At 41.5% G+C, this 22,871-nt stretch overlaps 1 protein-coding gene across 2 annotated transcripts in view; it reads left to right on the top strand.

Moving 5' to 3' along the window:
- Positions 1–5,914: 5,914 nt before the first annotated feature.
- Positions 5,915–22,871, top strand: part of YTHDF2 (YTH N6-methyladenosine RNA binding protein F2) — a 31,416-nt gene continuing 14,459 nt past the window's right edge. The window contains exons 1-4 of one of the 2 annotated variants that reach the window (XM_001500333.6): positions 5,915–6,461; positions 6,938–6,962; positions 7,538–7,617; positions 10,435–12,021. In XM_001500333.6, coding sequence (XP_001500383.2) covers positions 6,435–6,461; positions 6,938–6,962; positions 7,538–7,617; positions 10,435–12,021 — 1,719 coding nt within the window. In that variant the 5' untranslated portion in view covers positions 5,915–6,434. The remainder of the gene's footprint in view (positions 6,462–6,937; positions 6,963–7,537; positions 7,618–10,434; positions 12,022–22,871) is intronic. The other variant, XM_014737386.3, reaches the window with a different exon arrangement.

The following is a 22,871-nucleotide window of genomic DNA, read 5'->3' as shown; positions in this document are numbered from 1 at the left end:
AAAGCCTGTGCCAACTGAGCAAAAAGCAAATATTCCCTGCTCCAGGGACAAAAATGCATCTACTATGCCTCAGAAATGCTAAGCTGACACTTCCACTGACTGAGACATTCTGGTTAGCCTTTCTGAGCAAACTGAACACAGCTCTCATATTCTTGCCTTGTTTAAGTTCTCTGCAGTTACCACCCAAGGATCAAAGGGGAAGGATTTATCTGTAAAACATTGTCACCAATAGTTCAGACACACATTCATTGGTTTAACTACTTTTTTCTTGGCACAGACATATAATTGAACCAGTCCTTCTAGGGGTTTCCTGGCTTCATTTCCCCTTGGTGTTATCTCCAGAAATTTGGTTTGCCCTTCTTTTTTCTCTCTAGCCTTCTGTCTTAGATTGAGACTGTAAGGTGTTCCCTACCACAGTGCTACTCGGACTTTTAGATTCCATGTATTAATAAAGAGAGGAAAAAAAGTCTTAGGAACCAACATGGAGTTCCCAACATTATGTTTTAACAAAGAAGGATTTTATTTATTTATTTTTTGGTGAGGAAGATTGGCCCTCAGCTAACATCTGTTGCCAATCTTCCTCTATTTTGTGTGTGGGACGCCACCACAGCACAGCTTGACAAGTGTGTTAAGTCTGCACTGAACTAGCAAACCCCAGGCTGCTGAAGTGGGGCACACGAACTTAACCACTACACCACGAGCTTGCCCATAAGGATTTTTTTTAGTGGTCAACCCATATTGGCATCATTTGAAAAGAAAAGGCATTTTTATATCAAAAAGAGAAATAATTTCAGAATAAAGAACAGTCCTTTACATTGAATAAGTTTAGCTTTATAAAAAACTCATTATAGGGGCCAGCCTGGTGGCACAGCAGTTAAGTTCACACATTCCGCTTCTCTGCAGCCCGGGGTTCACTGGTTCAGATCCTGGGTGCGGAGCTGTCACCGCTTGGCAAATGCCATACTGTGGTAGGCATCCCATGTATAAAGTAGAGGAAGATGGGCATGGATGTTAGCTCAGGGCCAGTCTTCCTCAGCAAAAAGAGGAGGATTGGTGGTAGTTAGTTCAGGGCTAATCTTCCTCAAAAAAAAAACCACATTACATTGTCATCACCTTTCTCACTTCCTGGAGGACCGATGAAAATTTCTGCTCTCACCTCTAGATTCTGAATTGAATCTTCAAGGCTCCTTTACTGCTGGCTCTTTCTTGGTTCTTGTTCTTTCCTGCCCATGATGTCTCTAACAGCTTCCCTTGGTTACATGCAGCTGTGAATTCCTAGTGTCTTAAGGCCATCTGGCCCGGCTGTAGGCCTTTTCTTCCTTTAGCCTCATTCTCACATTGCTCTCTTGATACCTCCATTCAGCAATTCATAAAACACACCTGCACATGACAAAGCCAATCAACTTCTCTAGGGATTTCCACAGTGCCTTTCCTTTAACATTCAATTAAGCTAGTTAAGTCTGCGCTTTTAACTTTTTAACACAAATGTTGGCCCTACCAAGTTTTCTTTTTTGAGGAAGATTAGCCCTGAGCTAACGTCTGCCACCAATCCTCCTCTTTTTGCTGAGGAAGACTGGCCCTGAGCTAACATCGGTACCCATTTTCCTCTACTTTATATGTGGGATGCCTTCCACAGCATGGCTTGACAAGTGGTGCATAGGTCCGCCCCCCCAGATCTGAAGCAGCAAACCCCAGGCCCCTGAAGCAGAACGTGTGAACTTAGCTGCTACACCACCAGGCTGGCCCCCACCAGGTTTTCATTAATAAAATGGGGATTGACATTACTAGGGAGAATTTTGAAAATGAGTGCGATAAATTAATTCAACATTTACTTAGCTTTGGATTATAAAGATTAATAAAAATGTTCTTTGTTCAGCAAGCAGTCATAGATTGATTGGAGAGGCAATATGTCAGCTAGGGGATGGTCCTCTTAACCTGGGGTCCATGGGCTGGATGGACTTGGGGAAGGGGCTACTTAATGAGATCATTGGCGGAAATTTGGATGTATGTGCATTTTTCTGCGAAGATTCATTACTCTCATTAGATTATCAACTCAAGACTTCCAAAAGAAAAACAAATATTGATGTAAGCAGATAGTTTTAATACACTAAAATGTTACAATAATGAGATATGACCAATATTATGGGTAAACAAAGAATAGAGCACCTTCTTTCTGCTTGGAGGAAGGCTTTGTTGGTCAGGGTCTTGAAGAACAGATAAGAGTTGAGTGGCACAGACGGCAAGGGCATCTCAGGCAGAAAGAACTACATATGCAAAATAATGGGTTCTCGAAAAAAAAAAAAAGAGTATTTGGGAAAAAGTTGAGGAGCACGAGTACACAGTGAGAAATATACAGGGCCAGAGACCGGCAAGCTTTGTACACTGTGTGGACCGTAGAGAGCCAGGAGAAATCTTTAAAAATAGGTTTTTACACTGGCAGTTGTGTGAAGTATATAAACATTTCTAACGAGGTCTCTTCTCTTCCTGCCTTACTAAGCAGGTGACTTGGGCAATGAGGTCTACTGTTCCTGAAGGCTGGAAAAGTTGGAGAACCAGAGCTCTAGGACCCAGCCAAGCCCATGGCAAAATTCTGAAGAATATGTAAAATCTGCCATCTTTTCCTACTTCTTTTCTCTCTCCTATCCCTTCCTCGCCCTTCGTATGCCCAGGATCTCTTTGGTTTCCATCTTCCAGAGGTCTAAAATGGTGGAACTCTAAGGGACTTAGGAGTTATTTTGGTCCAACTTCCTTATTTTACAGTCTTGGAAATAGATTCTGAGTGAGGAAATGATTTACTCTCCGTGTCTCCCCTTCTATCTCTGGCTTGGTGTGGGGTCTTTTGCTCTTCTCTCTCTCTTCTCAGGAAATCTCATGGACTCCTTTGGCTTCAACTAGTATCCCTGTACCAAAGACTCCAAGATTTGTATTCCCAGCCCTATTTTTTCTCTCTAAGCCCCAAACCCTTTGTCTACAGAACGTTTCTATCTGATGTTTTATGTTCTCCTGAAACTCCGCATGTCCAAAGGTAAATCTTTCTCCACTCCTACGAATCTCCTCTGGTGTTCCCCACATTAGAAAATGGCACCTTGGGGCCAGCCCCATGGCAGAGTGGTTAAAGTTCCAGGCTCTCTGCTTTGGTGGCCTGGGTTCATGGGCTTGGATCCTGGGCACAGTCCTATTCCATTCATCAGCCACGCTGTGGAGGCATCCCACATACAAAATAGAGGAAGTCTGGTACAGATGTTAGCTCAGGGCAAATCTTCCTCACCAAAAAAAAGAAAGAAAGAAAGAAAGAAAATGGCACCTCATCCACCCAATTAGCTCAAATCAAATCAGGTATCATCCTCGATACCTCTTTCTCCTTTAGTGTCCTCCCCCAAATCCAATCACCAAGACCTCTTATTTTACCCCCTAAAATGTCTGGTTTGTCCATTTCTCACTGTCTTCAGTACCACTATATTACACCATTATCTTTTGCCTGGACTTACTGCAATGCTCTTCTAACTCCTAATCTACTCTTTTCTCCCTAAATGTATTTTCTGCACTGCAACGAGAGTGAAATTCTTAAAACACAAACCTGGGAATGCTATGCTCCTATCAACCCTTTACTAGCTGATCATCATTTGCAGCTAACGACTAACGTTCGTATTTTTCTCCTTTCTGCCCAATTCTCCAGTCTTACCTGCTGCCACCCTGTCTCTCATTATGCATCAGTCATGCTGGCCTTCTTTCAGTTCCTCACGAGTGCCAAGTTCCTTCCCTGCTTGGGGCCTTTGCACACATTGCTCTCGCATTTCCTTTTCCTCATTGTCTGGTCAATTTCTGGTCATCCTTCAGGTTTTAGCTGAAGCTCATGACCTTAGGGAAAACTTCCTTGCCCCCCCCCCCCCCCCAATAGGGCAGGTCCACCTAATGCCTTCTCCTTGCACTTTGCACAAGTGTAATTGAATAACTATTTGAATAACTATTTGCTTACTGTCAGTTTTTCTGACTAGTTTATAAGCTTCAAGGGGATGTGAACTCTTAAGACTCTGTCCAGCACATTGCGTGGCCCTCAGTAAACACATGTTAAAAGATGGATTGAATGCTTTATCTACCCAGCGGCAGAGCTGAAACTCAAACCCAAAACCATTTCCAGCATCGTATTCTTTTCTCAAACCATTAAGGGTCTGTCCCCATAAACTGATACCCTACTCTCCAGACTTCCTCTTCCTCTTCTCTCCCAGTGATTAAATATATGAGTTACGTGTGTTCTGTTCAGGAGCCTGTTAAAGCCAGTCTGGTAAACTAATCCAGGTTTAGAAATTATCCTTTCCCAAGCATATTTGCATTTTAACTGGGAGCTCCTGGAGGACAGAGAGTAATCCCAAAGGAATAGAAATTTCAGGCACTATGAAGATATCATTGGAAGGAGGGAATGTTCACCATCATCCCTTAATGAGATTATACGAAAGGAACTTCAGTGTACCAGACTTACTTTAATGTCTGTGTTGTTTTATGTTTTTAAAAAATTTACCTTCATAACAAATCTGTTAGGTAGATTTTATTACCCCTTTATCAAATGAGGGAATCTCTGGACGGTTTAATAATTTACCTAGTATTGTAAATCTGGTGGGGAGGCCACTATTTATTCCTCCCCCTCCGAGGATATGACTCCTGGTCTAATCCTCTTTTTTCCCATACCATGCTGCTTTCAAGGGTAAGTGTACGCAACTGCTTCCAGTTTATACATAAATCTTGGCCGTGGGGTTAACTGGCTGAGTATCTTAACAAAAAAAAGGATTACTAGGTTTTTCTTTTTAATTCCCTTGGTGGCATCTATGTTCTGAAATTTGACATTTTACTGTCTGCCAGAAGTCCATCACATTTGATGCCTGACCTTATTCATTCCAACCATAAATGTGATCATGGGCAGAGAAAATGCTTTGAGCACTTTGAGCAAAATTATGTTGCAAAATCCAAGATGCTATGTTATTTATTTTACTAGTGAGTCCACCAAAGCCTCCTGTATCCAGGGAGTGGATGGTATCAGGTTGACCCTGAATAGTGCATTATTTATCTGCTTACTACTATTTGCAATAACAAAAGCTACCAGGAGATGCGCTGTCCTCATATCAAATATCCCTGCCTCACTTGGGTTTGCCTCTGATTAAAAATGCTTTTGCCCATCCTTTGGATCTCCGGATTCTGGGTCCTGAAAACAGGATGTCTCTCAGGGGTGGAGGGACACTGTTGTGTTCCTCTTCGTGTCAGATACACCGGCTATTTAAAAGCTTTGTGACCTTAGGCACATTACTTAACCTGTTTCCCCAGTTTTAAATGGAGAAACTGTTAGCTACTTTGAAGATGCGGAAAGCCTCTGTTTGAAAGCACCTAACAAGGAAGCCTAACTCACAGCAGGTATTCAAATAGCGTTAAATTTCCTCCTTCCCAAATAAGGACATTCCCTCTTGATGTCCATAGATTTATAGGTTCTCAGGACTGAAAGTACATGTAAAATTTTGTGTAGATGTATGAAGTGTGTTTTTTTTGGAAATAAAGCCCACAGTTTAACAGATTATCACGGAGGCCAGTGACTTGGCTAAGAAAGAATTGTAGATTCTCCTCCGTGCAATGCTAAAGGGTGAATCTCCTTTTCAAGGGACAAGATTTTTTGTGGATTTTTTTGTTCTCTGGGCACTCTTTTTGCAGTCTGCTAACAGAAGAAGATAATCAGGCCCCTGGGCTCCCCAACCATGTCATTCTCGGGGCAGGGTCCCCATTACGTTTCCCTAGGGGCTCTGTGACCCCTCTTTGGGTTCCCCCCCAGATGGGGGTGGGGTGCCATCTGTAGCTGGGAAGGTTTATTTTAAGGTCTCTCAGACTTCGGGAATTGCTTCCTCACTGAAAAACCGGCTTTTGTGTGTTTCCTCAGGCTAAAGCTACCCTCTCCTGGTGTTAGTCAAAACCTCGCGGTGCGACCCCGAACGCCCCCACCCTCCTAGGCCCCAATCCCGAGGCTGTGGGGGCGGGGAGGCAGCGCACGCCGCTTCCGCTCCTCCAGGCCAGCAGAGGGCGCTGCGGCTCCGCCTCTTCATTCCCGGGGTGCTTCGCGCCGGGCCCCTTCCGCGTGGGTGAGTGAATGTGAGAGTCAGCGTCGCGCCGCGCGCGCCGCCCGCCTCCGCCGCTCGGCGCCCTTATTTCGGCTGCGAGGGGCGGGCGCGCGCGTAAAGGCATAGAGACGGGCGTTGAGCTGTCGGGCTAGAGCGTCGCCGAATCGGAGCCGGAGCCCGAGCCGCGCGCTGTGTCTCCGCTGCGTCCGCCGAGGCCCCCGAGTGTCAGGGACAAAAGCCGCCGCCGCGCCGCCTGCTCCCGCCGCCGGGGCTCATCCGCCGCCGCCGCCGCAGCCCTGAGGAGAGTCCGCCGCCGTCGCCACCCGTGAGGATCCGAGAGCCATGTCGGCCAGCAGCCTCTTGGAGCAGGTACAGGCCCGGCCCGCATGCCTCGGCCATTGTGTGAGGCGAGAGGGAGCCTGACTAGGCCCGGGCCCGCCGCCCCCGGTCGGGCCGAGCCCAGGCGGCGCCTCTGGCGGGCCGGGTTTCGGGCCTCGCAGGCTGGCCGCACCCAGCGCCTCGCGCTCAGCCGCCTCTGCCCGCGTCTCCGGGCCCCCGGCCGCGCCGCGCTCCCTCCTCTCAGCGGGCCGCGTTTTCTTCCTTGTTTCCTTCCCCTTCCTTGAAGCGCCGGTTTCCTCGCGGCGCTTCTGGCGCGTCCTCCGCGGGCCCGCCGGCCTGGCGCGTTCCCCCGCCTCCCGCTTCCAGCCTCCCCCTTGCCCCCATCCCTGACGCCTCTCCTCAGGCCTGCTCCTTTATCCCCTCTCGGGCCCGGCTTTAATTTGTCTTCCCTTTTCGATTTCTTCCTCGGACGACTTGCTGCTCGGCGACGTTTCCTTCGCCCGCAGAGACCAAAAGGTCAAGGAAACAAAGGTGAGCCCAGCTCCGCCGGTGGCCCCGGGCCGGGAGGGGGGCCCCCGAGTGGTGGGGGCGGGGTCTCCGGGAAGCGCCTCGGGGAGAGGACCTTTCGGAAGCCGCTTAGTTCGCAGGTGCCTGCCACTTAAGTATTTGACCCTTTTGGTGTGTTCTTGCAGCTGGCCAACAGCTTTTTAGTGAACAAGGAGTAATTCATTAAGGGTGGGGGTGGATGCGGTTTTGAAATGTCCCAGGTCCTTAGTTTCCTGTAGGTCTTAGAAGGCCTTTGTTTTTCATCCTCGTGGATCGCACTCTGGAAGTACTCACATGTGATGGGGGAGGGGAAGCGGGAGGGAATTGAAATCGAGAGGCGCCAATAAAATGACCTTTTTAGATCAACTTGCTCTGGGTGGAGGGAGACATTTTCAGTGACGGATGTTGCTCAGCATTCGCTCTCGTCTTTATCGTTCTGAAATTCAAACTGATTTGCTCTGTTTAGTAAGGTTTTTATCTCTGGTTAGAATATGTTTGATTAATTTGGGGGGGGAGGTTGTGCGATGGAGACACTCCTAATTTGAGTTTTTTTCCTTTAGTACAAAATGGATCTGTACATCAAAAGGATGGATTAAACGATGATGATTTTGAACCTTACTTGAGTCCGCAGGCAAGGCCAGTGAGTAGTTAACCATTTACATGCCTGATCAAAGGGTCTAGTATACCGTTATACCTTCGCCGCCCTGTCAGTAAATCTCATTTCCGGGGGTGACTTTCTTAATTCCAGTCAATGTGTTGTAAAAACAGTTGTTACAAATGTTAATAGACTTTTAAGATCCCCACGTCTGTTGTCAGCAGACATTGTATCCTGAGACTAATATTGATAACATTTTACAGCGTAGTAACAGTAACACTCGTTTGAGTAATTCTTCCTCCTTACCAAGAATAGAAGAGTGCAAAACTTACAAATACTTCCTGGTGTTAGGTGTTCTGAATTTTCATCCCCTAACCCTTTTTCTTTTAGGAAAATTGGATTCATGTGTGTTGGGAAAACTGATATAAAATCACCTGAACTTTATTCGGTGCTGCAGAACTAGTTAGCGGGTTCTTAGATTATCAGAACTATTTTGGAGTTAGGTACTCGTTGTAGAGTTGAGCTGTATCTATAGAGACCAACTTTGTAAACCTCTGGCTTCTCACTTAAGAGAACTATAGGACTTACGAAATGGAGTTAAAGGAAGATGAAATACTAAGCACAGAATACTTTAGCACAAACTAAGATTGAGATTTTTGCAGTGCAATCAGTCGTCCAACGTGTAAATTAGTTGCATATAAGTTCATATGTTGATGTGACCTGTGCATGTGGAAACTTGTTTGATTTGGCAGTTCTTTCATATTAACATCTTGGATCCCAAAGACGTGGTCACAGAGTTTTAGCTAATAAATAGAACTCTCCAGACTAATAAACCAAAAGGAAAATTGACAATAACTTATCCAAAATATTCTAAAAGGTGAAGAAGCTTATGGAACATTTGTGTAAATTCTGAACAGATGCTGTCTGACATGTATAATAGTCTTGAATAAGTTCACATGATAGTGCATGCCCATTTTTGGACCTAATTCTTACATAAAGTTTTCACATTCTCTGTGTAAAATTTTTTGCACTGAAAGTACAGAAACTGCTTAAGCAAGTGATAGGAGAAAAGTTTTCACAGAAGACAACCAGTTAATCAGGAAAAGTAGGAAAGGAAGTAAAGGAATGAACTATTAATAGGTTCCTGCTATTGAAGTAGTTTGCTTACATAATCGTTATAACAGGGAGAGTGGGAGCATTTGGAAACAGAATTCTAGGTAGTTCTTGTGAAACATTGTGTAATTAATTCAGATTTGTGAGCTCAGGGGCATGTGGGAACCTGCCAGTTAAGGTGTAGGCATTCAGGAATATAGTGGCATAACCTGTGATATTAAGTGTTTGTTTTTTATTCCTCAAGCTAAAGCTTACGTGTCTTTTGAAAATTTGAGGGGAAAATACAAATCTTGGTTGAATAGATGAATAACTTGAGAATCTTTGTCCATTGTAGTTTATTGTCAAGAGTATTTCATCTACTTTTTAACCAATTTTTCATTGCCTTGTGTTGGAATAATCCTTTAATTATAGACTGCTTTTCTCTACATAATGAGTTTGGGTCTGTTAAAGTTTTAGCATTATCTTCAAGAAATAACTTCTCTTAAACTTCAGAGTGTGTGAAAAGACTTAGCTTTGTTTAAGGAAAATTTTAAATTAGCAGAGAAAAGCACCGTTTTATCAAACCACATCAGTTGAAATACTCAATCTTCAAGAGATGTGTTTTAGTGGCTAGGGAGAAGTACTGTTGGCTTTGACAGTACAGATTTAAGACCTGACATAGTTATGGTCATCCAAGTCTCTTAAGAGCAAAATTCCCTATTGATTAGTCAGTGGATTCTTTTATACCAGAGCTGTTTTGAAGTTACGATAAAGTACTCTCTTTTTTGAGTTGAGCTGTATCTACATCTATAGGGGCCAGTTTTATATACCTCTCACTTCTTGTTTAGGGACTGTTCTTTGAGCTATAAAGCTTTAAAAAAGTTAAAATACTTTTCAGCACAAACTAAAGATCAAGAATGGTTGGGGGTTTTGCAGTGTAATGTCTTCTAATGTAAAGACTAGTTGGTGTAAGTTTATATTTCTGGTTGTTATTCTTTAGGATGATTCCTTTTTTAAAGATACGGATTGAATGGTGTCTTTAGAATTATACTCCTATTTTTAAGTACATTTCAGCTTACAGTCATTAATTTCATAGGTGAAGCAGAACAGTGAGTAACATTTTAAATCCTCTGGAAGCCATGGTGCATTTCCTTTCCAGGTTATAATTAAATAATGTCATCTCCTGATGTTCCCAGATGGTTTGGCAAGAGGCTAACGCTAAACTAGATATAGTGAACCTTGCATTTTGGTTTATGGTTGAGGAATGGTTGCACAGTTTTTTGGGATAGAATTTGAAACTTCCAGTTCTTTTCTTTTCATTTTGTTGTCTTCCTTAGTATAGTATGGTTTTGGTAGGAAGCTCTTTTGAACACTCCTCCATTATGCCAAAATTCCCATTCCTTCAATCCAGAGATACTGGTTTTATTAAAAGCCTCATCTCAGCACTTCTATAGAGCAAGACTTACTCTGTTGGTGAGATAATGGCTTTTCCCTTTTCCAAATTGTGCTAAAGTTAAGGCCCATATTCATTTGTATGTCATTTTAACTTTAAATGTTTAAACGTTTCAGTTATTAAGCCAAAATATCTTATGATATAAAAATACCAGCAAGTTCATGGGAAGAGACCATTTGAAATGGTCACTCTCCTTGTTTATATTAGTGGCTTAAACCTTTGAGTTGTGTAAATAATTGGGAGAGGAAATGTCCTGGTTATTGTTTCATTTATTTTTGTGTTTAGTTTTGATTTACCGTTTTTTTTTTTCTCCACAGAATAACGCGTATACTGCCATGTCAGATTCCTACTTACCCAGCTACTACAGTCCCTCCATCGGCTTCCCCTATTCTTTGGGCGAAGCTGCTTGGTCTACTGGGGGTGACACAGCCATGCCCTATCTAACTTCTTATGGACAGCTGAGCAACGGAGAGCCTCACTTCCTACCAGATGCAATGTTTGGACAGCCAGGAGCCCTAGGTAGCACTCCATTTCTTGGTCAGCATGGTTTTAATTTCTTTCCCAGTGGGATTGACTTCTCAGCTTGGGGAAATAACAGTTCTCAGGGACAGTCTACTCAGAGCTCTGGATATAGTAGCAATTATGCTTATGCACCTAGCTCCTTAGGTGGAGCCATGATTGATGGACAGTCAGCTTTTGCTAGTGAGACCCTCAATAAGGCTCCTGGCATGAATACCATAGACCAAGGGATGGCAGCACTGAAGTTGGGTAGCACAGAAGTTGCAAGCAATGTTCCAAAAGTTGTAGGCTCTGCTGTTGGTAGTGGGTCCATTACTAGTAACATCGTGGCTTCCAATAGTTTGCCTCCAGCTACCATTGCTCCTCCAAAACCAGCATCTTGGGCTGATATTGCTAGCAAGCCTGCAAAACAGCAACCTAAGTTGAAGACCAAGAATGGCATTGCAGGGTCAAGTCTTCCACCACCCCCAATAAAACATAACATGGATATTGGAACTTGGGATAACAAGGGTCCTGTGGCAAAAGCCCCCTCACAGGCTTTGGTTCAGAATATAGGTCAGCAGTCAACCCAGGGGTCTCCCCAGCCTGTAGGTCAGCAGGCTAACAATAGCCCACCAGTGGCTCAGGCATCAGTAGGGCAACAGACACAGCCATTGCCCCCACCTCCACCACAGCCTGCCCAGCTCTCAGTTCAGCAACAGGCAGCTCAGCCAACCCGCTGGGTAGCACCTCGGAACCGTGGCAGTGGGTTCGGTCATAATGGGGTGGATGGTAATGGAGTAGGACAGTCTCAGGCCGGATCTGGATCTACTCCTTCAGAACCTCACCCAGTGTTGGAGAAGCTGCGATCCATTAATAACTATAACCCCAAGGATTTTGACTGGAATCTGAAACATGGCCGGGTTTTCATCATTAAGAGCTACTCTGAGGACGATATCCACCGTTCCATTAAGTATAATATCTGGTGCAGCACAGAGCATGGTAACAAGAGACTGGATGCTGCTTATCGCTCCATGAACGGGAAAGGCCCCGTTTACTTACTTTTCAGTGTCAACGGCAGTGGACACTTCTGTGGCGTTGCAGAAATGAAATCTGCTGTGGACTACAACACATGTGCAGGTGTGTGGTCCCAGGACAAATGGAAGGGTCGTTTTGATGTCAGATGGATTTTTGTGAAGGACGTTCCCAATAGCCAACTGCGACACATTCGCCTAGAGAACAACGAGAATAAACCAGTGACCAACTCCAGGGACACTCAGGAAGTGCCTCTGGAAAAGGCTAAGCAGGTGTTGAAAATCATAGCCAGCTACAAGCACACCACTTCCATTTTTGATGACTTCTCACACTATGAGAAACGCCAAGAGGAGGAAGAAAGTGTTAAAAAGGTAACCAGCTTACCATTCTTAAGACTTAGGGAAGGAGAAGGAACTAGAGAGAACAGGAGAGGTATTATACTGAACCATTAATAAGAGCTCTGTAAACAACACACCTATCACTTAACAGTTGAACCCTTTATGGAAGTATAGTTGGTCTTAACTATTTGAACCTTAGTGTGAAGGAATGTGGGAACATTAATGGAGGACAGAAATGTGGGCTTAAAGGAAAGCAGAAACAATGTTGGTGAAGAATGAGCCTGAAAGAAATGCAGAGGGAATAATCGAAGTGACAGAATAATGAAAATTAAAGTAGGAAAAGTTTGAGACTGTAAAATGGCATAGAAAAAGATGAAAGTGTTGTTGCAATTAACGTTTGACCTAGAGTACTGTGGTCTCTATTTTCAAGAGGAGTTGTGTCACCAAGTCCTGACATAGCTTTTTGAGCCTGCTTTCTGACGACGGGCAGTGTTATGGGGATGTTTTTCAGAACTTTCTTCCTTGCTCCTATCCTTCCTAGTGTTCTGCTTAATTACTTTTTTCAAAACCTTTTTCCCATTAATGTTTATTATATAAAACTTGGAAAACAAGATAATCAGAAAAAGCTGGCCTCTTGCTCTTAACATTTTGTTGTATTCCTGAAGACTCACTCTCCTTTGTTTCCTCTGTACAAGTGGTAATCTTGGGCGGAGTGATGGAAAATAGGTCCAAACTAGAGAGTTGAACTTATTTTGAAAGTTAGTAATGCTGGGTCCTTGAGTATTGAGTGAGTGTAAACTTTTACCATTTAGAGAATGGTAAAATATTGGGGCAGACCATATGTTATCTAGGACTTAGCTGTATTTAAATGTAGGAAGTAGGTGAAAAGATTATGGGCAAGGAGAAAATTTTTTTAAAAGATCTATATATAGGGGCCGGCCCCATGGCTGAGTGGTGAAATTTGCGCACTCTGCTTCGGCAGCCCAGGGTTTTGCGGGTTTGGATCCTGGGCGCAGACATGGCACTGCTCATCAAGCCATGCTGAGGCGGCATCCCACATGCCACAACTAGAAGGACCCACAACTAAAAATATACAACTATGTACCAGGGGTCTTTGGGAAGGAAAAGGAAAAATAAAATCTTAAAAAAAAAAAAAATCTGTATATTAATGGTTGAGAGAATCCTGAGCAGTTAGCTTCAAATCTAAAGTAAAAACCAAAAGCTAACAAGCTTATATAAATATGTTTTCCTTAAATTTGTCATGAGTTCCTAGGGATCTTACATCTTTGCTTTAGGATCCAAAGCACTTGTTATGCCTCTATAAACATGTATTCCTTTGAGCAGTAGGAGGGCTCTTTGGTAGAGTCTGCACCTCCAGAACAGAGAATCAGGTGCATAGTCGTTTAACTAAAGTAGGATGGTTTCCATCTTGTTTTCTAGTGTGTGTAGATGATTAAGAAATGAAGATATGCTTGTCAGTGATGCCAAAAGTATTGGGGATATGGAGCCAGATTACTGAAAAGTTGGCTGTCAGAAAAAACTTTGTCCTTTTTTGTCTTTTAAATTCTCTTCTTCCTTTCCCCAAAGTTTAACAGTTTAACCTGAAATCTGCCATAATCTTGCAGAAAAAGCTAGTTTACTGATTGTTTTTACCAGACATCTGAAAGGCTCTAAAGATGTCTTCACAGGCTCCTCTTTCTAGGGGAACAGGGAATGAGGCCATGATCCTTTAGGCATCATGTAGTGGCATGACAGATTATTAACGGGTGTGAGGGGCATTCTAGTGCTTGGTTTAACCACTTGAACCGTGCATAATATCTATCCCATATTAAGAATCTGCTTGCTTTCATCTGCAAAGTTTTGTCCTGCATCTTGTGATTAAAAGCAGAAAGGCAGAGAGGAATATTTTTAAGAATGCACAGCATAGATACTAAGATAAACTTGGGTGTATTAGAACTAGTGAGGAAACTTGGGTTTAAAAATGAAGTAGCAGGGGCCAGCCTGGTGGCATAGCAATTAAGTTTGCACACTCTGCTTTGGTGGCCCGGAGTTTGCTGATTCGGATCCTGGGTGTGGGCCTAGCACCGCTTATCAAGCCATGCTGTAACAGATGTCCCCCATATAGTAGTGGAGGAAGACGGGTACAGATGTTAGCTCAGGGCCAGTCTTCCTCAGCAAAAAGAGGAGGATTGACAGCAGATGTTAGCTCAGGGGTAATCTTCCTTAAAAAAAAAAAAAGAAAAACGAAGTAGCACATTTGAGGACTGTTAATTTATGTAAACTTTTAATCAGGTATGTATTTGTATTAAATTCACTTGAGTGGTTCATTGAATGGTAATTGAACTTAATAAGTAGGTGTAAGATTCATATGTTGGAATTGACCAGCCTTGTGGTGTTTTCGTAGACTGTGATAATAATCAAGGTTTAGCTTCTTTGTTAAGCTAACTAATGGATCTTTCTTAACACCATTCCATAAAGACTTTTGATGAATGAATATCCTCATTGTTCTGAAGCTGGTAAACAGACCACCAAAAACAGAAATAAAAAAAACTTTGATTTTTACTTGTGTCAGATTACTTTTTAGTTTACCTTCTTTAAGAAGAGCTTGCTGAGGTTTCAGGAAGGTCCCTACGATTGCTTCTAGACCCAGTTACCGTTTCAGTCAGTATTGCCTTAACTCCTATGTTTGCCCACTATTATCCTTAACATCCTTACGTAACTGACTGTAAACTGTTCTTCCAGTCTTTATTAGGCTTTCAAGACAAAACAAGTTTCATGAGAACGGACTGATAGCTCTTTGAGGCAGTAGACTCCCTTAGGTGGGGTGTTTGTGTTCCTTTGTATTTATAATATTGCAAAAAATCTTAATGCCAAATGAGCATAGTAACACAATAAGTACGGAAATAACTTAAACGTCGTCCTGAAAACGTCACAGCTATTCTAAAGTTCTGTGTATGGGCATGTATTTGGCAGAAGACCCTGAACCGGAACTAAAGCCGTTTTTGCCTAGTATTACTGATTTCTTCTGTCACCTGATCTAATTCAATATCATAGAACCTTCAAGCATTGGATCTGCCTGGCTTGAAACTTCCAGCAGATTTTAGTGACATCTTCCATATTTGGTTACTCTATTGTATACTTCAGATACTATTTTGCAACCTGCTTTCTGCTTTTGTTTAGAACCTTTCCCTAAAGGTTAAATGTTCTTCTGTGACATCACTTTTGATGGCTTCATAGTATTCTATCATAGATTTATTATAATTTACCAGTCCGTTGTTGAATATATCAGCTACTTTTTAATTTTTCTAGGTAAAGTAACAGTACAGTGAAATTCTTTGATATAAATATTGATTCACATCTGTCCTTTAGTGTTATTGCTGGGTCAAGGGATGTGTGCTTTTAGAAGGTCTTGGCTGTGCTAAATATTGCCATATAGGCCTTTTTCTTACTGAAAAATTTTTTGAGAGAATTACTGTCAGCTCTTCAGAAAAGTGAGTTTTCCCTTTGTCTCAACTTTGGAATAGTCTGGCATAAAGGGAGAGTTATTGCCTCCATTAATGATAGGCTTTTTATAAATCTACTAATATTGGTTTAATTTTTGTCTTTCATTTCTAGCCTTTTAACTATAGGTAAAAATAAGAAGAACGTAGTAGAGGGAACTAAGGACTGTATAATTCTCTTAAAGGTTAGCCCAATGTTAGACTCACTCAGGCACTTGGGTAAATGATTTTTCTGAATAATTGGAAAGCTAATGGGAGAGTAGGGAGAGAGAGTGAGATCTAGAGAAGATATGCTTATAGTGACAATAGCTTAAGGCATATATTTTTAAAAATTTCATTGCTATTAAGTGAGAATAGCAGGATTTCTTAAATAACCTCTGGAATTATTCCTGTTTTCAGGCAGAAGATCTAAAAATAGTGACTTGAAGTGTGTTTGGGTATGCTTAAAATTTATGCTTTATGTTAAGAATTGAGATGAAGCTATTCATCTTTTCTTCAAACAACTTTACTGTGTGCTAGACACTACAGAGAAACCAGGAGTGTATTGTCAGGGAGCCTTACATTAGTGACAGGTAACAGTACAAAACAGAAAGTGTTTTCTCAAGGTATGCACAGGGTACCAATTTGGAAGCTTGAAGATTGCCTAACCCAGCCTGGGGCATGGGTGGATTGGTTGTAGAAGAATCCTGGAAGAAGTGATCTCTGAGCTGAGCCTTGAAAGATGTATAGAAGATAGCCAGAGGTGTTTTGGAAAGAGTGAAGATAGGTTCAGAATAGCCCAAATCTGTGACACTGTATAGATGATAACTTGGAACAGGAATTTCTGTACACTTCAAGAACAAGTCTAATTGGTATTTGTGGAATGGGTTTCCCAAAAGGGAAGTTTGGAGATTACATTAGGAAAAGGGAGTTGAATGAAAAGTTTATGTAGTTTGATGTGGAAGGAATCTACTGAGACAGGTACAAAGTTGGCTTTAAGAAAAAAGGACTAGATTTTAAAAGAATGAGGAGTAAGGTGTAATTTGAATCAGGATGGAGGAGCCGTCTTATTTCTCATCATAATATGCCTTAGTGTTTAGCAGAGTATTTAGCATAGAAGAGATGAATTTAGAAGGGGAATATGATAGGTGTTATCAGATGCTTCTAAAATTCTGATAGGTTTATTCTCCTTACCAAAATACACTGCTAGAACCAATGGGTAGATGTTATAAGGAGGAAGATTTTTGTAAATGAAAAGGAGAACTTTCTAAAAATGGAGTTCTTAGTCACAGGAGAATTTCAAAAAGAGACTGAAAGAACTTTTATTAAAATATGTTCTAGAGGGCCGGCCTGGTGGTGCAGCAGTTAGGTTCACACGTTGTGCTTCGGCAGCCTGGTGTTCACTGGTTCAGATCCCGGGGGCGGACATGGCACTGCTTGGCGAGCCATGCTGTGGCAGGCGTCCCACATATAAAAAGTGGAGGAAGATGGGCATGGATGTTAGCTCAGGGCCAGTCTTCCTCAGCAAAAAGAGGAGGATTGGCAGCAGATGTTAGCTCAGGGCCAGTCTTCCTCAGCAAAAAAAGGAGGATTGGCAGCAGATGTTAGCTCAGGGCTAATCTTCCTCAAAAAAAAAAAAAGTTCTAGAGAAGATTCTTATATGGGGTAGTGTAGACCAGAGAAACCAAGGATAAGAGAAGAGTTAGCTGGCCCAACAGAATATTTGAGGTTCATGGAGAGGAATTGATGTTACTAAACAGGTCTTTTTTAGGAAGGTTATTGTTTCTATTCTATAATTTCTGACCTAAATACTTATAAAAAATAAGAAAGGACTTGAGGCTAGAAGGACATGGGTGACAGAAAGGATTGGTGGATTCCCAGTGAATATTAGTATAGGTTAGATATATGGGTAGTTATTTTTTAATGTATTTACTGTGTATTAATGAGAAAATTGTTACCGAGGATGTTTAGAGATTTACTTGTCAAAGGAACATAGAAGTGATTATTTAAGAGAAATGTTTCCTCTTTTTTTCAATGTAGTTTTCCTTCAGTGTTGGCACGAGTAATGTTTCTCTTTATAAGGAAGTTTTTTTTTTTTTTCCTTACAACCATCTTTTTCCTCCTAAGTCCCCCCTTTTTTTCAGTGGGAAGGATTCGCCCTGAGCTAACATCTGTTGCCAATCTTCCTCTCTTTTTTATTTTGTCTCCCCAACGCACCACTACATAGTTGTGTTCTAGTTGTATCCTTCTAGTTCTTCTATGTGAGCTGCCACCGCAGCATGGCTACCGACAGATGACTGATGTTCTGCACCCAGGAACTGAACTTGGGCCGCCCGAAGCAGAGTATGCTGAACTTGCACCACTAGGCCACTAGGGCTGGCGCTCCTCTTTAACCCTTTAATTTGAACATTTAGTCCCTTGTTGAGAAATATTTGAGGTAATCACCTTGGCTCTATTTTCTACAATAGAAAAAATTTAAAATATCCAAGTTTTAGTGATAGAAAAGTCAGAAAGGAAGGGGGCGGCCCGGTGGCATAGGGTTAAGTTAGCGTGCTCCACCTCAGTGGCCCAGGGTTTGTGGGTTCGGATCTTGGGCATGGACCTGCATATTGCTCATCAAACCACATTGTGCAGGCATCCTACTTACAAAATGGAGGAAGTTTGTTGCTGAGCTGCCATCTGTGCCAATCTTCCTCAAGCAAAAGGAGGAAGATTGGCAACAGATGTTAACTCGGGGCCGATCTTCCTCACCAAAAAATAAAAAAATAAATATATAGAGAGATATATCAGGAAGAAAACATCACTTGAGCTAAATATATTGTTTTCTTATTATTAAATCCTTAGGAAATAAATAACCATGGGGTGTTTTTCCTTTCCATTTAGCATTTCCCCACTCCATTGCTGTTTTAAATTGCTTCTTCAGAACTAGTAAATGGGCATCCTGTTTTAATTAGCATGGCAAACCTGAACTTTTCGTAAAATTTTAAGGCTATGTCTGCTTCTGTCTTGCAGACAAATGTACTTGTCTCTCTGCCAAAATGTCGAGGGAATTCAGTTTGTGTTACTCATTACCTGCTTTGCTTTGTGGATAGATAAAATGTCTTTCTGAGCCTCCTTAAAGGAGGACTAGAAGAGAGTAGATGACACTGAATTTGAATCTCTTTGAACCATGCCCTTTGTATCCATCTTTCAACAAATGTTGTGTTAATTGCTGGGATAGAACAGATCAACACAGCACCATCTTTGCTCTAGGACCAGACACTCTTGTTAGGAGGACAACAAAATGGATAAAATATGGGGTAAGAATTGTAATAGGAGAATGAAGAAATGTTTTGGCTTTATGGAGAAGAGTGATAAATTTGGAAAAATTAAGAAAGGCTTCATGGAGTAAATAACATTTGAGCCGTGCCAAATAGAATAAGTAAGAAGCACTCAGATGATGGCACAGTGCTTGGCACATAGTGCACAAAAATGTTTAGCTATCATCTAATATATCATTCTCATATCTCAGATGAGGAAGCAGGCTCAAAGAGCTTATTTATACAAGGTCTTACAGTAAGCGGTGAAGTTGGTATTTCATTGTAGGTGTGGTGATGTGCTGGAGCTGGCTAAGTGTGAGCCAACTGTTGAGCTTTCAAGAATTTTAGCAAGCTGGTTGTTAACAGTCATTATTAACAAATTACATAAACAAATACATTGTAGTAAAAAGTTTTAAATGCTTTTCTATTTACGTTAATTTATGTTATAAACTACAGTCTGTAACATTATAAATTACAATTAAACTACATAAACTTAGGCTACCATTGTTATTACCATTAAACTAATAAATATTCAAAATCATCACTCGAGGTTATTTACATCTATTGTATCAATATATAGTAACTGTTCTATTGCACGTCTCTTCTCAACCCCACATTCAGTAACATCACATTGGTAGCTTGAGCTCAGCCATATTATTTATACAATAGGAATTGGTAAATGTTATATACAAATCAGGACTTGATTTTTGTTGATTTTCTAGACTTAAAGTGACGGAGAAAATATTAATGCAGGTTAAACTCAGTGTGTCATGTCTGTAGCTCTGACGTATTTTGAATAACACAAAAATTTGGGGAAATAGTCTTCTAGAATTTGAAAATTTATTATCCATTTTAGCAGAGAAGTTGCTCAAAATCATTGATGAACCAGTGAAGTTCTGACATATGTATTTGTTGTTTCACTTTTGTCTTAATAAGTAAGTGACAAATGAAAGTGTGTTGGAACTACACCCAAAGAGCCACAGAGTCTCTCACCCTAAAGCCCATGGACTTCTGTTGTGGTATATGGAGTCTGTCAGGTAGAACAATGTGGAGAAGGGCGTTCTGGGAAAAGGAGACAGCATGTTCAGAAACATGGTCTTGTGAATACTTAGCTTGTGTTTTTAGAATAATGAGAAGTTTTAATGTGGAAAAGAATGGTAAGTGATAAAGCTGGAGAGGTTGGTTGGGTCCAGTATATGAAGGGCTTTGGATTTTTATCCTATACTTTTATTTTAGTTGGATTGTAAGAGAGGGTGGTTAGTGTGGAGTGACAGTTTGGAAGATAGAAGGATGAAACATTTACTGAGCACTGACTTTGTTAGGTGCTTTTCTAGTCGTTCTTTAACCCTCACACCAATCCTGGGAGGCAATATTCTATATTTACAGATAGGTAAATGGAAACTCAAGTTAGCAACTTACCTAAACTCATCTGATAAAGAGAGATAGGTGTAGATGGCTCAAAGACAAAATGAGAGGCTTTTACAATAGTGGGAGAAAAAGACATTGAGAACCTGAACCAAGACAATGGGGATGGGGAAGTTGGGTTTGAAGAATGTGGTACACATATTTGTTGATTAGTTATTTTAGAAAAATTTTAGAGAATATGGGAAGAGCAGCAGGTTATGGTTAGGGGTGGAAATATGTTGGCTTTTGGAAATACCGTTTGGGGTGCCTGTGGGGCAGTAAGGTGAAAGTAGGTAGTAAGGTGACAGATCTGGAGCTCAGGAGAGAGATCTGTTGATAGAAATTTGGGAATTTTCAGCCCTCAAAATAGGTAATGTTATGGGAGAATTTAAGATTATTCAAGAGTATTGGTAATAAAAAATGGCTGATATTATTCAATGTTCTGTACAGTGTCTATCACACAGCCGTCCTGAATACTTTACATATTTGTACGTAAGTTTTCCTTTAATTCTCGTGGTGAAGTATGTGCAACTCTCAATGTTATGGATGAAGACACTGAAGCACAGAAAAGGGTAAATAACTTTGCAGAGTAGTCACACAAGCTAAGAAAGCAGAGCTGGTGTTCCTACTTTTGTAGTGAGTTTCTAGAGCCAACACACAGTGAGAGAAGAGGGCCTAACAAAGAACTCCCAGAAGTAAAATTTAAAGCATGGGTTAAAGAGGGAGCAAGTGAGAGTTTGAGAGGGCATAGTCTGAGCTTTAGAAAGAACAAGGAAAGGGCTATATTTTGAATAGAATTTCAGGCAGTGGGGTATAATCAGTTTATTCAGAGACTGCGGAGAGGTAGCAGATGAGGATTGCAAATGCCAACAGCTATCTGTGGGATAAAAGTAACATGAGTGCTTTGTTGTTAGGGGTTTGAAGGTTTTGGTCTCCGCACATCATTCAACAGACTCTGTATTTGTTTCTTTATTGTTCTAGCCCCTTCCCACCCACAAAATCTGCCAAGCCTTAAAGAGATTTAGTGAAGTAAAACCAGCTTTCATTTAGTTATTATGGGCTGTTATACTATGAGACCAAGTACAGAATAGCAAGACCAGTTATGACTAGAGTCAAGACATTTTTTGGAAGACTGGATTTGAGTTGGGTCTGGAAGGATAGATAGGAAAAGGTAGTGGAGAGATGAAGGAAGAAAATGGCTAAATCCCCAAGTTTGAGCTGTTGGATATGGAGGGGAAAGGGAAGAGGCGGGCAGTTGCTTTTCTTTCCAACTCATTTGCACTTACTGCTATTCTAATATCTGATGGGTCTTATGAGATATTTGGTACTCTGCTATGTATGTCAAAGTTAAAAAGTTGGCTGTGTATTACACTAGTGTAATAATACATGAAGCCATTTAGAAAAGGTAGACTTTTATAACCTTTTGACTTCATGTGAACTTTTTTTGGTAATCAGGGTGTGGATAGCATGTAGAATTTTTAAAGTGCATGTAAGAAATTTACAATGTGCAAATTTTATACTAATATTTGCAGATTTTGCCCTTTCATTTGTTTCACTGTAAAATATAGCCAAATTACAGAAAGTGTAGGAAATGAAAGAAAAATCATCCATAATTCCTCTCCTCTAACAAAACTTAATCATTTTGGCATTTTTCCTTGTCATCTTTTACCTACACAGGTAGTTTATACAGTTACAATCATTCTATATAGTATTTATTTTATCCTGCTTTTTCCCCTTAATATTTCAGGCATTTACCCATATTTAGCCCCCCCTTTTTTTTTTGCTGCAGAAAATTGGCCCTGAGCTAACGTTTGTGTTCATTTTCCTCTGTTTATTTTTCTGCTTTTTTTCCTCCCCAAATCCCCCCAGTACATAGTTGTATATTTTAGTTGCGGGTCCCTCTAGTTGTGGTGTGTGGGATGCCACCCCAACATGGCCTAACGAGTGGTGCCACATCTGCACCCAGGACCTGAACTGGTGAAACCGCAGGCCGCTGCAGCGGAGCATGTCAACCCAACCATTCTGCCAACCATTCCACAACAGGACCTTCCCCCTCATTTTCCTCTGTTTTATAAGCCTGCCACAGCATAGCTTGATAAGCAGTGCATAGGTCCGTGCCCAGGATCCAAACCGGCGAACCCTAGGCTGCTGAAGCAGGGCGCATGAACTTAACTGCTGTACCACCTGGCTGGCCCGTATTTAGCAGTTTTTTTTGACATCTAGGCACTTTTCATATTTTTGATCCCTTGCAGTATCTTTATTTTACACTTAGGGAACAGAGATTCAAAAAGGAGTAACTTTCTCAAGATCACTAGCTAGGTTATAGAAGTGTGGAAGAGCTGGAATTTGTTTTTCCCCAAAGCTTTTTTTGTTCTTATCCTTGCTGCATCTTCACATTTATCATTTAAAATAGCTACCAACAATGTTCTGTTATCTGCTGATGCCTGTAGCCAGTTGTCTCTGTGGGTATATGAGGAGAACATAATTAATTGAAATTTAAACCTTTATTTAAGCACTCAGGTTGAATCTTCCCTCATCACAAGCATCAATATGGAGTGAATTGGATCTGCTCTACCTAACCTTGTGAAAGTTGCTGCCAGTGCCGGGCAGCAGAAGTAAAGGAGAATGGATAATGTACTCTGAAAGATTATAAAATTGAGAAAGTTTTAGTCTACCCCACTCTTATTTTGTACACAAACTG

Source organism: Equus caballus, chromosome 2 (genome assembly GCF_041296265.1).
Source record: "Equus caballus isolate H_3958 breed thoroughbred chromosome 2, TB-T2T, whole genome shotgun sequence".
NCBI classification, from domain to species: Eukaryota; Metazoa; Chordata; class Mammalia; order Perissodactyla; family Equidae; genus Equus; species Equus caballus.
The sequence above is the reverse complement of the archived record's forward strand: the minus strand, read 5'-3'. Positions and strand labels throughout refer to the sequence as shown.